This window comes from Macrobrachium nipponense, chromosome 23 (assembly GCF_015104395.2).
Source record: "Macrobrachium nipponense isolate FS-2020 chromosome 23, ASM1510439v2, whole genome shotgun sequence".
NCBI classification, from domain to species: domain Eukaryota; kingdom Metazoa; phylum Arthropoda; class Malacostraca; order Decapoda; family Palaemonidae; genus Macrobrachium; species Macrobrachium nipponense.
The window spans coordinates 53,125,713-53,138,212 of record NC_061090.1 but is presented as its reverse complement, the minus strand read 5'-3'; the positions used below and the strand labels follow the sequence as shown (position 1 = coordinate 53,138,212).

Below are 12,500 nucleotides of genomic sequence, written 5' to 3'. Positions count from 1 at the left end.
ACAAGAAAGATTAGAATTCACCTCTGAACAGAATTAAGTTCACGAAACGAGAAAAATTTGAATTCAGGTTTGAACAGAATTAAGTTCATGAAACAAGAAAAATTAAAGTTCAGTTTTGGACATGACGAAGATAAAGAAACAAGAAAAATTAAAGTTAAAAATTAGGGTTCAATTTTGAATGGGATGAAGTTCAATATTTGAACAAAATTAAGTTCACGAAACAAGATAAATTACAGTTCAGTTTTGGACGGGATGACGTTCAAGAAAAAAGAAAAATACAAAAATTAGAGTTAAATTTTAAAAAGAAACGAAGTTTAAGAAAAAAATAAAAAAATAGTGTTCAATTATGAACATGATGAAGTTCACTTTGAAGAAGGTAGGTGGGATTCCTACCTCATGCATCTCTGAAATTAAAGGTATATTCTACTTCCTGCTGCATAAATATGACTAAGGTGTATCATCTATATTAATTTAAATCTAATAATTGTAGTTAAGAATTAATACTAAGAGCTGTGTCAATTTGACATGGTATTCGAGCAAACTACGTTTCCTATCAATCAACCAGGTTAAAACAAACCTTTTTTTGAACTTGGTCACATTAATTGCACTTTTAATGATAAAAAATGACCATAATTTTTACAGCATTTCGTGATTTTTACTTTTTGGAACACGACCAAATTTATTGCACTTATAAAGGAATCAACAAACATAGCAAACTACGTATCGTATCAATCAATCAGGATAAAAAAAACTTTTTTGGAACATGATCACATTAATTGCACTTTTAATGATAAAATAACGACCACAAATTCAACAGCCTTTCATGATTTTTATTTTTTGGAACACGACCAAATTAATTATACTTATAAGGGAATTAACCAACATTCAACAGGTTTTCAAGATGTTTCCATTTTTTTAACTGGTACAGTATATCTAATTATATCTAATTCTGGCGATGTTAATTATAAAGTGTAGCCACTTAATATGATAATAAATGATAATCATTACTTCCTTGAATGTATCTTATAATATCCTAGGACCTCTGGTCAATTTTAAATTCCTGATTAGTTTCACAACATCTTTAAACTGTTACTTTATAAGATTATAATGAGACTTCATTGTAGAGGAAGCTTATCTAATATGCAATTAACTGATAAGAGTTTCCACCTAACAGTATTTGAGTTTTGATTGGGTATCCTCAAATACTAACTAGGGTTGTATTCAACATTAGCTGATAAAATTCTTCGAAGTTTATAAGGGCCCGTAACCAATTTTCTTGACGAATCATCAGGAAGTTTGCCCTACAATGAAGTCAGTAGTAGCGTCCTGTTCTTAGTGTTGTATTGATATATTTTGTAAGCAATTGCACGGAGAAAAAAGTCTGAATGGAGTAAGATAAAACTGTTGAGCTATTTATGCAGATGGCTATTTAACGTGCAATGAAACAGACGAAACTTAGGTAAGATATCAATTAGATCAAAATTTTTTTATTATTTTAAATTTCTCAACGTTTGTGCTACTTATTGTTCGGATTCTTGTTAATAGCAAGCTAACACTTATAATCTTATTAATCCTCTTTCATTTTCAGAACTCAGTCAAAAAGAAAATGTACATAATTGTTAAAAGCTTTACTGTGTCAAGTAGGGTTTATTTAACCAAGTTTTTCATTTATATTTAATATTTTGGCAAAAATCCCATGTGTAACAGATTATTAATGTACTTTTCATAATCATTCTCCTTTTTCTTATAAATTGCACATCTCGGAGAGCACTAACTGTTAAATGCAGGAATTCCCCAATTTTCTCCACCTAGAACTTCTGGAGTTAGTAGATAACATACAATCACCCCACAAATAATGAAATGTCTGGATTTCTAATTAAAAAAATTTTTATTCAGTGTAAAGTGGTAACTACAGCTGACAATTCTTAGTGGATCTTGTAATATATTAATCAAGTACTTAATATTTACAGTAAAATCAGTGTACTTTATGACTCTTCACAAAAATATAATTGCAATCCCTCTAAGGTTTGTACGACCATACGATAAGACAGCCAGGTTTAATACAGCTAAATAGTTTCTTATAACCGCACAGTTCCATATCCATTGATATGCACATTCCTGGCAAGCGTAAGATCTTGCTTTTCCAATGAAGTTGAAATACGTGAATATCTGCAAGAGATTAGACCAATTCAAGAGAAATGTCAAAAGGCCCAACAGTAAATTAAAACACTGACAATAAATTTAACAAATGATCCCATCTTCCAAATGCTTCCTATTCAGTTTCTGTACCGTTGCAACCACCTCACCCCTACCCCACCCCACCCCCCACGCCCACTGTAACCCCACTGACCTGCACAATGTACACTCATTCATTCTACTACGATAACCAATGAATGACACCAAGATATCATCAACATTGCCACGCCCACTAGACCCTCCTTATGCCGTTGTACGTAGAGAAAGACCTCAATAACATCTCCCTGACCCCCTCTGATTTCCACCTGTGAATGTGTACGCATGATGTAGGTGTGTGTATGTTTGTGTGTGTGTGTGTGCGTTTCTTCTCCCACCCGCCATTTACGTTTGCTCATTTGTTAAAATAATTTTTTTCTTGTTCTCTCCCCTTGTTTTCCTGCAGATTCCGTAATGGTTTCAAGAAAGTGTTTTCCGTGTGTCTTCGCGGGCTAACCTATGAGTGATCCCTAATACTCTTGCTTCTTCTCCTACTGCTCCTACCTGTGTATGTATCCTCTGGGGAGCCCTCTCTGTCTATTTTTTTATCTACCTCTCGTTATTTTTACTGTCTATCGTAATTTCCTTTTTATTTTCTTTACCGTCTGTCGTTTCTGTTGTCATGGCTTCTTTTTCGTTCTTTTCACTGCGACTGTCTGTTTTCATCTTTGGATTGTCGTTCAATTTATTTTTTACCTTTGTGACTGTTCTCATAGTTTGGTTATTTTCACTATACGGTTGTGGCTTTGATTTCTTACTTTAAAATAGAAAAAAAGGCTGTTTTCTCTTCTTGATGTGGGGAAAGATAATACTGAGTTTCCCCCCTTCCTCAGTTGCTTTATTTAGCTTCAGAACCTAACATTGTCTAAAATTTACTGATATTAAATGTAAATGCTCATCACTGGGATCTGTTTACCTCTAAGAATCAAACTAAGTGTTTTTCCTCTAAGAATCAAACTAAGTGTTTTTCCTCTAAGAATCAAACTAAGTGTTTTTCCTCTAAGAATCAAACTAAGTGTTCTTACGCAACATCTCATTCAGCTTATTTTAATTAGTAAATCCATCTGAATGCACGGCGCTGGAATGATGTGTTGTTTGCTGAGATATCTATTAGTGTGCCGATCATGTCAAATTCTCCACGAGGTCTTTCCTTTTCCTAAGGATTATTTTAATTAATATTGCATGCTTTTTTGTGTTTTTTTTTTTATTACTAAGAGACTCTTGACTTGCAATTTAGCTTTTCATTAGTGTGATGATTTGTACATTATCATAGAATACAAGCAATTTCGTCTTATTATATTTTTTCATTTTTTCTTATTGCTGTAATTATGTACAATTAATATCATTAGTGTTCAGCAGTTAGCCTTGCCTAAACATTCGATTTTCTTTTCGTATTTTCTTTTTTTTTTTTTTTACTGAGAGACCCTTGACTTGCAATTTAGCTTTTCCTTAGTGTTATGATTTGTACATTTGTATTATCATAGACCACAAGCAATTTCGTCTTATTATTTTTTTCTAATTGCTGGAATTATGTAAAATTAATATCATTAGTGTTCAACAGTCAGCCTTGCCTAAACATTCCACAACTAAATTCAAGACGCTCTGCGACTGCCTCTAGCCTAATATTGCCAAGAAAAACTATATTAACCCCGTTAATTTCATTCGTATCTCTGGTCCTGTATTTTACTAGCAATATTTAAGAACAGCATTCAAAAGTTGACATATAATGGATTATATTTTGCTCGAAGCAAATATAACGAACAGATCGTTCACAGCCATATTTAAAATAAATATTGTACGTAACATATATAAAATAAAAAAAATAAAAATGTATGTATAATATATATATATCTATTATATATTATATTATTATATATCTACTAGTTATTAAAAATGAAATTTTAGGGTTTTCTATCGAAAACAAGAAGAATTATTGGTATAATATTAATATAATATAATATAATATATATATATAATCATTATATATGTTAAAATGTAATATTTATATGGGTTTCTGAAATTTGGGTTTTCTATCAAAAGAAGGAAACTTATGTATGTTATACTATATGTATTATATATTATAATATATATTATAATATAATAATCATATATATATATATATATATATATATATATACGTTATATATATATATATGTGTGTATAGTAATTAAATATATTATAATCTAATTATATATATATATAATTATATGATATATATGGCGTAAAATGGTATTTATCAACATTTATACACTTCCTTTGGTAAAAAACCATAAATTTCATGTTCAACTCCATAGGTGAAAGAGAAAGTGATCGTCGAAATATTTGTCAGAGTAATTTCCAATTACGTGAGTAGGAGGTCAATGTAATGGTTTCCATGACAATTAACACTGGATAGTAACATACTATCTTCTCAATGTGAGGAGCGCTTTAACGTCCTCCTCATACGGTGGAAATAAATTAGTAGAAAACCTTTCCAAGGACAGAGTAACCCACCTAACAGCTTTTACGATATCGTTTCGTTGTGTTATTGAAACTTTCGAAGTACAGATTTTATTTCGTTCTCTTATGGAAACGAAAATACAAATATTTATCACCTCATCACTTCAGACGCGAATGCATTACAAGCACTCTCCCTCTCTAAGGAAATGGTCATTAACGTGAGATATTTTCCCCTGAAGAGAGATCGCCCAGAGATTTTGCTGATAAACGAATCGATCATTTCTTTTTTTAAAACTTGCCAGGGAATGAACAACGAGATTCCCTTTTTATAATTACCAGAGCTCCCTTGTGGGTGAGTGAGGCAATTATCCACCAACGGGAGATTTATTTGGTAGATATAATCGTTAGCGAACTTTCTACGGCGAGGAATTAATTTCTTACGATAATTAAAAACATGAAGGCATCAACGGGGCTTCCATCTTTTGATGAAGGTCAACATTATACATATTACGTGATGATAAAATTGCATTTGACTGAAAACACGTGGTAGGTAAAGTGTTCCAAAATCCGTGATTCGGATATGGGCAAGAGAATACTTTTCCATACAATTAAAATATGTTACTAAACATAAGTGAAATAAGCAAGAAATAAGCAAATAAACAAGGAAAATAAATTGAATTTGTAGGCATATGAAGTGTAGCTATGAAGCAATAACTTGTTATTCCTACACGACAAGGATATTGTCTTTTTTTTTAAAGTATATAATGGATGTAGGCTTGACATACGAGCCAGCTCCGACATACATCAGACGATATCTTATGGTTGGCTTTCATTCTTAAAATCTTTAGTTCTTGATGTTCAGGAAAGTCAACGGAACTGATATGTGACGTGTAATGATAACTTCTAAAAACCCTCAGAATTTCCACACTATAAAAAAGTCACTGTGAATTTTTAGATGAGGAATATAAACAAAATCCATGAAACATTTTTTTGAGAATTACAGGAAAATAGAAAAGAAGATCTTCAAATATTTCCCCAAAGCTATTTGCTACTAAGAACTATGCACTAACTTGGCGAAGGGGAAATATGTAGAACATTCTGAACACGATTCAAAATCGTCCACGTTAATCGTCCACATGTAAGAATTTAATGACTAAAGAAAATGAAGTGAACGTCATTTTTTATGGTGAGGGGGAATGAGGTGAAGTACCCAGAGATAAGTGAATAAAAAATCAATTTGTAGGCTACAGTAGAAGACATTGCTGCAATGTTAGGGGAGGAAAGAACATTACCATCAGAATGCATTAACTTTGCACGTGTTTGAAGAACATTGTTGAAGTTATACAATTTTTCCTTGTACATTTTGGATGAAATGAACAGCACTTTTTATTTCTCTTAAGGCAAAATTATTACTCACGTTTGCTTAAATTGACAGTATATTCTGGTAGAAAAATTGTATATAGCCCCTTGATTTTTATTGACAACTTTATCTTAAATTATTTTGATGAAAAGAAATTTACTTATCACAGAAATGTTAACCAAACTGTTTTATTCCTTTCTCATTGTCATTTTATTTTCGAGTTATTGTTGTATTCTGAATTTGCAATAAAGTATCGAGAACTACTCGCAGTTCCAGACAGATAACACTGAGTTATACATACACACACACACACACACACACCCACATATATATATATATATATATATATATATATATATATATATATATATACATATATATAGATATATGTATATATATAGAAGTATTATATATATATATATATTATATCAGTACATGCTGTCTTCATGAAGCACGCCTGTAAACCGATTTTTTTGTATTAACATTATTTCACTGTATAACTGAACTCACGCATGGCATATATAGAACTCACAAATAAATCTTCCTAAAGTGGCTATAGAGTCACGTCTTTACAATAACCTTTTATAAGGCTTTTCATATCTTCCCCCACGAAATATATATAACTGAAATTATCCCATGACTGCTGAAGTGGACGTCATGGGAATTTCACTGATCAAACTGATGAAGTTACCATTAGCTTTTAAGTTATTTCACGGGTACCAATAATTTTACTTTTAAAAACTACGATGTTCTCCTACACTATCTATCTATCTGTCAAAGTGGGGGCTTTTGGGAACTGGAATTGGAATCTGGAATCTAGACACTGGAACTGGAATTTGGAATCTAGGCCAAAGCCCAAGCGCTGGGACCTATAAGGTCATTCAGCGCTGAAAGTAATGTTGCAACAATTATCAGAAGTGGGTGAAAAGTAAGTTGGGAGAATACAAACGGAGGTATAGTAAAAGGAATGAAAGGGGGTTGCGTATAGGTGCCTGAAGTGACGCTGCAAAGAACCTCAAGTATTAGAATAGAATATATAATTTAAGTCAAAGGCCAAGCGCTGGAACCTACGAGGTCATTCAGCGCTGAAAGGGAAATGGACAGGTAAAAACGCCTGAAAGGTTAACAGGAATCAACTGTTAGGAGACGGTTGAAAGCGAGATGGAAGAATGAGAATATGAACGGAGGTGCTACAGTCAAATGAACGAAAGGGGCTTCAGCTTGCGGCCGAAGCGACGCCGCAAAGAACCTTATGTAATGCCTGTAGATTATACCACTGCTCGCCATTTATATTTGATCGTTCGCCTTGCAATGAAGGTAGAATGCAACCGATGTCCTCTCGAAATGTATGCATTTATGCTTAACAATGCAATTTAAATAGAGAGCTCCCTAGGTGTGTCATCGAAGGTTATGGTAATGGCGCAGTTTAGGAATACGATTACTTCCGTCTGTTTCCCTTCTACTCACTTATTTGACGAACGTATTATTCAGGATTGCTTCACAATACTGGAACATGGAAATGGAATACAGGAACTACGCTCACGGCTAAGCACTGGGACTTATGAGGTCATTCAGCGCTGAAAAAGAAAAACCTCACAGCAATTGCACTATGCAACAAACGTTCGGAATGAGAATATGAAGGTAGGTTCAGTAAAAAGGAATGAAAGGGGCTGCAGCTAGGGACCGTTAAGACGCTGTAATGCACTTAAGTAATACCTACAGTTGCCCGCGTGAGGTTCACTGTCGACACTCACCCCCTAACGGGAGCCTTTAGGTTCAGTAAAAGGAATGAAAGGAGTTGCAAATAGGGGCCGTTAGGCCTCTGTAAAGAACTTGAAGTAATAATAATACCTACTGTTGCCCGCGTGAGGTGCGCTGACGACACTAACCCCCAAAACGAGAGCTTAACAACATAAACTGAATTAAAAATAATTCGATGAATAGAAACACGAGTATTTGACTGTGTGAGCTTTGTCGGAATGCATCATTTTTTTCGAGAACTTTCCATCACATATCAGGAAATCACTCCTATAAAGGCCCATTTGAAATCCAGAATCTTTATGAGCGCCATTTTTCGTGATGAAGGTTATACAAATACGCGCGACCCCCATGACCGGGCAGGAGGTGACATTCGGTGACTACCACGCCATCTGTCACTCACACAGTTTTAAGGAAACGGTTAATATCAATAGGGTGGCCGTGTTTGTCAATAAAGTGACTGCCGATCAGAAATGAACTCCTTCTGGCTTCCCCCCCCCCCCCCCCCCCCCCCCCCACCCCCCCCCCCCCCCACCCCCCCCCCACACCCCCCCCCCCCCCCCCAAAAAAAAAAAAAAAAAACCGGGACTCCTTTGTTCGACTGGGATTTTTCGCGATTTCTCCCCGTAATATCCTGTAGATTAGTTTGCTTGTGGAGCCCTATATCCTTTCCTTCCGCGTCGGTATTAATATTCTCCCCTGGATTATGCGGAACCGTTGATTTTGCAGCTGGGTTGTCTCAAAAATAGATTCGGAATATTAGCAGTGGACCTTTGAACTCCCTTCTGAAAAAGGGCGACATGCCCCAGGACAGGGCAGGGGGATTAATGTATTCTATTCAGTTGGTAGTACTTGGTAGACTTTTTTTCCTACATTTTACCCTGGCATCCTTGAGGTGCCAATTTGGATCCTGAGACTTTTATTTATTTATTTTTTTTTTTACCAATTTTGACTTTAAAAATATTGATAGCAACGGTAAACCATGCAATCTGTCTTATTCTTCCGATTTCTTAACTTTTATGAATAATTCTTATATTCCAACTTTTTCGCATAATATCAGTAAGTTTGCTAGGTGGGATTTCTCTCTCTCTCTCTCTCTCTCTCTCTCTCTCTCTCTCTCTCTCTCTCTCTCTCTCTTCTCTGACTAAGATCGACATTTCTCCAAAATCGATCTTGATCAGTCTCCTCTGCTGCGTGTGATTTGAAAATTGACCTGATTTCCATCGATATTTTATTCTGTAAAGACTGCCTTGTGTGCCATAATAGTATTGAAATGGTCAAGAAATGGAGACGTACTATTGTATCACAGCTTTACTAGAAAAGTGCAGTAGATTCACATCAACCGTGCATTTGATGACTAAGCCAGTCCCTTACGACGTTCCTGATTGGCTGTTGATAAGCCAATCACAGGACTGGAAACTCTCCGTCTCTCTCGAGAGTTCACATAGGCAGGATTATGTTCCACCTCTCTCGAGGGTTACTTTTGAAAGACGTATCCCTCAGGAGAGATGGAAGAAACATCCTGCCTATGTGAACTCTCGAGAGAGACTGAGAGTTTCTAGCCCTGTGATTGGCTTATCAATAGCCAATCAGGAACGTCGTAAGGGACGGGCCTAGACATCAGATGCACGGTTGATGTAAGTCTACTATAGCTAATGAATCGTAATAGAAATCAATGAAGACGTAATTCAACGTTAAACGGCTTTTGGTATTTCCAAAATATAGTCGATTACAAGATGGAACAAAGAATGTCAAAACATGAAAATCCAGATTTGTCACCCAAAACCTCTACTGTAGAAACAGATCTAATCCTGTGCTATTCAACCACTTCAGCAAAGTAACTATTTGATATCCTTCAGTCATTCTTTATCTCATATAGCATATAAATGTGGACGTAGTATTGTGCCGTTAAAGAGTTTACGTTATGACCAAAATACATTCTATTACAAGACACCAAAAATACAAAAAAATATCTTTAGTCATTCTTTATCTCTTATAGCATACAAATGTGGACGTATGACCCAAATATATTCTATTACAAGACACAAAAAATATAACAATAGGAAAATTCATCCTTATCACCAAAAAAACCCTACTGCAGGAGCAGATTTAACCTAATATTATCCAACTACTGTAGCAACGTTTGTTTTCCTGTCCTTCATTGATTCTCCGTCTCTTGCAGGTTCCGCAACGGCTTCAAGAAGGTATTTGCGAGGGTGTGTACCTGTATACAGTACGACCAGGAACCAGTGGAGGTCACCCGAATTCACACCACCAGGTTCTCGTGTTCAGGCTCTCCAGAAACACACCACCGAGTATCATGCGATGGTAGTTTGAACTGTTTGTTATTTTTCTTTTTGTCTATCTATCTGTCCTGTCTTTCCATTGACCTACCTACCTACCTACATATCTATCTATGAATCAACATTATATATATATATATATATATATATATATATATATATATATATATATATCACATTATTATGTAATCGCACACATGGTAATTCAGTTGTATTCCACACAGGAAAATGAAAATGGTATGTCTCAGAAAATGCCCAACAGTTCCGTCCTCCAATGGACCTCTTCTTGGAGCGTTTATTAAGGAAACGCTCCAAGAGGTCCATTGGAGGACGAAACTGTTGGGAATTTTCTGAGATATACCATTTTTCAGTTTTCCTTGGTTGGTGGGAAATACAAGTGAATTCTACCATATATGATTTGTCTGCACCACACGTGACACATAAGGCCAGTGATCAGATAAATTGATGATCGTAGAAGTTTCAACTGTGAATAAAACACCCTTAATCTATGAATCAACATTATATATACACAGTATATATAGATTATATATACATATATATGTGTATACACACACGTACACATAAGGACAGTGATCAGATAAATTGATGATCGTAGAAGTTTCAACTGTGAATAAAACAACCTTAATCTATGAATCAACATTATTTATATGCAGTATATATACATTATATATACATATATGTGAGTATACACACACGCACACATAAGGACAGTGATCAGGTAAATTGATGATCGTGGATGTACTACCCATTGCGCATAAAACACCCATAACAATAGCCACTTCGTACACATACAAGGGAACCTAACTAGCAGCACGTCGAAGTCCCATCTCCCTCCAACTACAAACACACACACACACACACGTGAGGCCACATCAGGAGCCAAATATGGAAGAGGAAAAGAGATTAAAAAATGTGGACCACACATCAAAGGAAGGCAAAACTCCAACCCTTTAAAATTGAAATATGGGATACCATATACACTACTTCTGAAGGCCAGCTTTAATGGCCAGTTCGCACTCATTTTTTCTATATTTAATTTTCCTTATATTTTTTTTATTATTTTATTATATTAACCTACATCATGCTAAATGATAATATGTCCTTCAACCTCACAGCATTTTTCGTTCAATATAATTTGGCGTGAAATTCTGATGCTTTGCTTTTGCCACGTTTTCAATTATATCTAACAACCCCTTCATATGAACTGACATATATCTAAATTGTGCCCCTCGGCCTCTCATCTCATTCGCCTCTCATCAGAACACAGACAGTCCCTTCACCTACCATTTCACGTTCTCGTTAATAACCCACATCAAACGTCCTCTCCTTCCTTTCTCTAAAATCATGAAACTCCCTTTTTTTCTGAATTTTCCCCTAACGCAATCTCACCCTAAGGATCCTTATCGAGACTGTTTGATCTTGTTTTGTAACTGTCAGTGTAAAAGTGACGATATGTCCAACTTCGATAGATGAGAACGATACAGCTAATATTATTCAGTGCCTCTCTTGATTCGGCTGGCAAGCTCTCATTCAAGAATTCCTATTTTCTACTAAAACATCCCATTTTCTATTATGTTATTGACTGGCCGGTTTAGACCAGAATTTCTTACAAACGGATTTCCTGGGTTAAATATCTGCAGGGATCATTCCATCACCTAAGCAAACAACAATTGAAAGGAAGGCTTCTATGAGCCCTCAGGGATCCACCAAAATGAGAATTTTAATAACAAAATCATATATATATATATATATATATATATATATATATATATATATATATATATATATAGCACCTTAGCTGCCTAAGATATACAATAAATGACGTACAAGACAATGAAAGTGTATAAGAAATTAACGAGGAAAGAGAAGTTTAAGTGTGTGTGTGTGTGTGTATTATATATATATATTATATATATATATATATATATATAATATATATATTATATATATATATATATATATATATATATAAAGAAAAACGTTCCAAAACAACCTGGCATAGTGACAGAACTCCCCATATATACATTACTATTCCATAAAAAAAGATTTTTAAAGGAATATTTGAACGATACCGTTCATTTCCTCTCCGACGTGCGTTACTCTCTCTCTCTCTCTCTCTCTCTGGCTCCTATTTTAATTAATTTGAGTGGTGCTGTTTTTGTAATTGCGTCGGCAGCCGGAAAGTTTTAATCAAATACCAGGAGGGAGCGATATGTAAAGAACGACTTCTCTCACTCGTTTAACTAGACGTTATGAGTCCCTGAAATTAGCTAACAACTTCACAAGAGACGGAGTAGTGTGTCTTTCTTTGTGATTCCGTGTCCTTGACAGTGTGGGTGAGTGTGTGGGTGTGTTCATGTTCGCATAAGTGCCTGCTTTCAAGCAC

The 12,500-nt window shown here is 35.0% G+C and overlaps 1 protein-coding gene and 1 long non-coding RNA gene across 3 annotated transcripts in view; one reads left to right on the top strand and one right to left on the bottom strand.

The window, feature by feature from the left end:
* The window catches only part of LOC135200788 (uncharacterized), a 370,704-nt gene that overhangs the window by 334,272 nt on the left and 23,932 nt on the right, over window positions 1-12,500 (bottom strand). The gene's annotated exons all lie outside the window — the stretch shown is intronic.
* The window catches only part of LOC135200775 (tachykinin-like peptides receptor 99D), a 320,400-nt gene that overhangs the window by 300,319 nt on the left and 7,581 nt on the right, over window positions 1-12,500 (top strand). For both annotated transcript variants that reach the window (XM_064229419.1, XM_064229428.1), the window contains exon 6: window positions 9,973-10,118. In XM_064229419.1, the coding sequence (XP_064085489.1) occupies window positions 9,973-10,118 (146 nt within the window). The remainder of the gene's footprint in view (window positions 1-9,972; window positions 10,119-12,500) is intronic.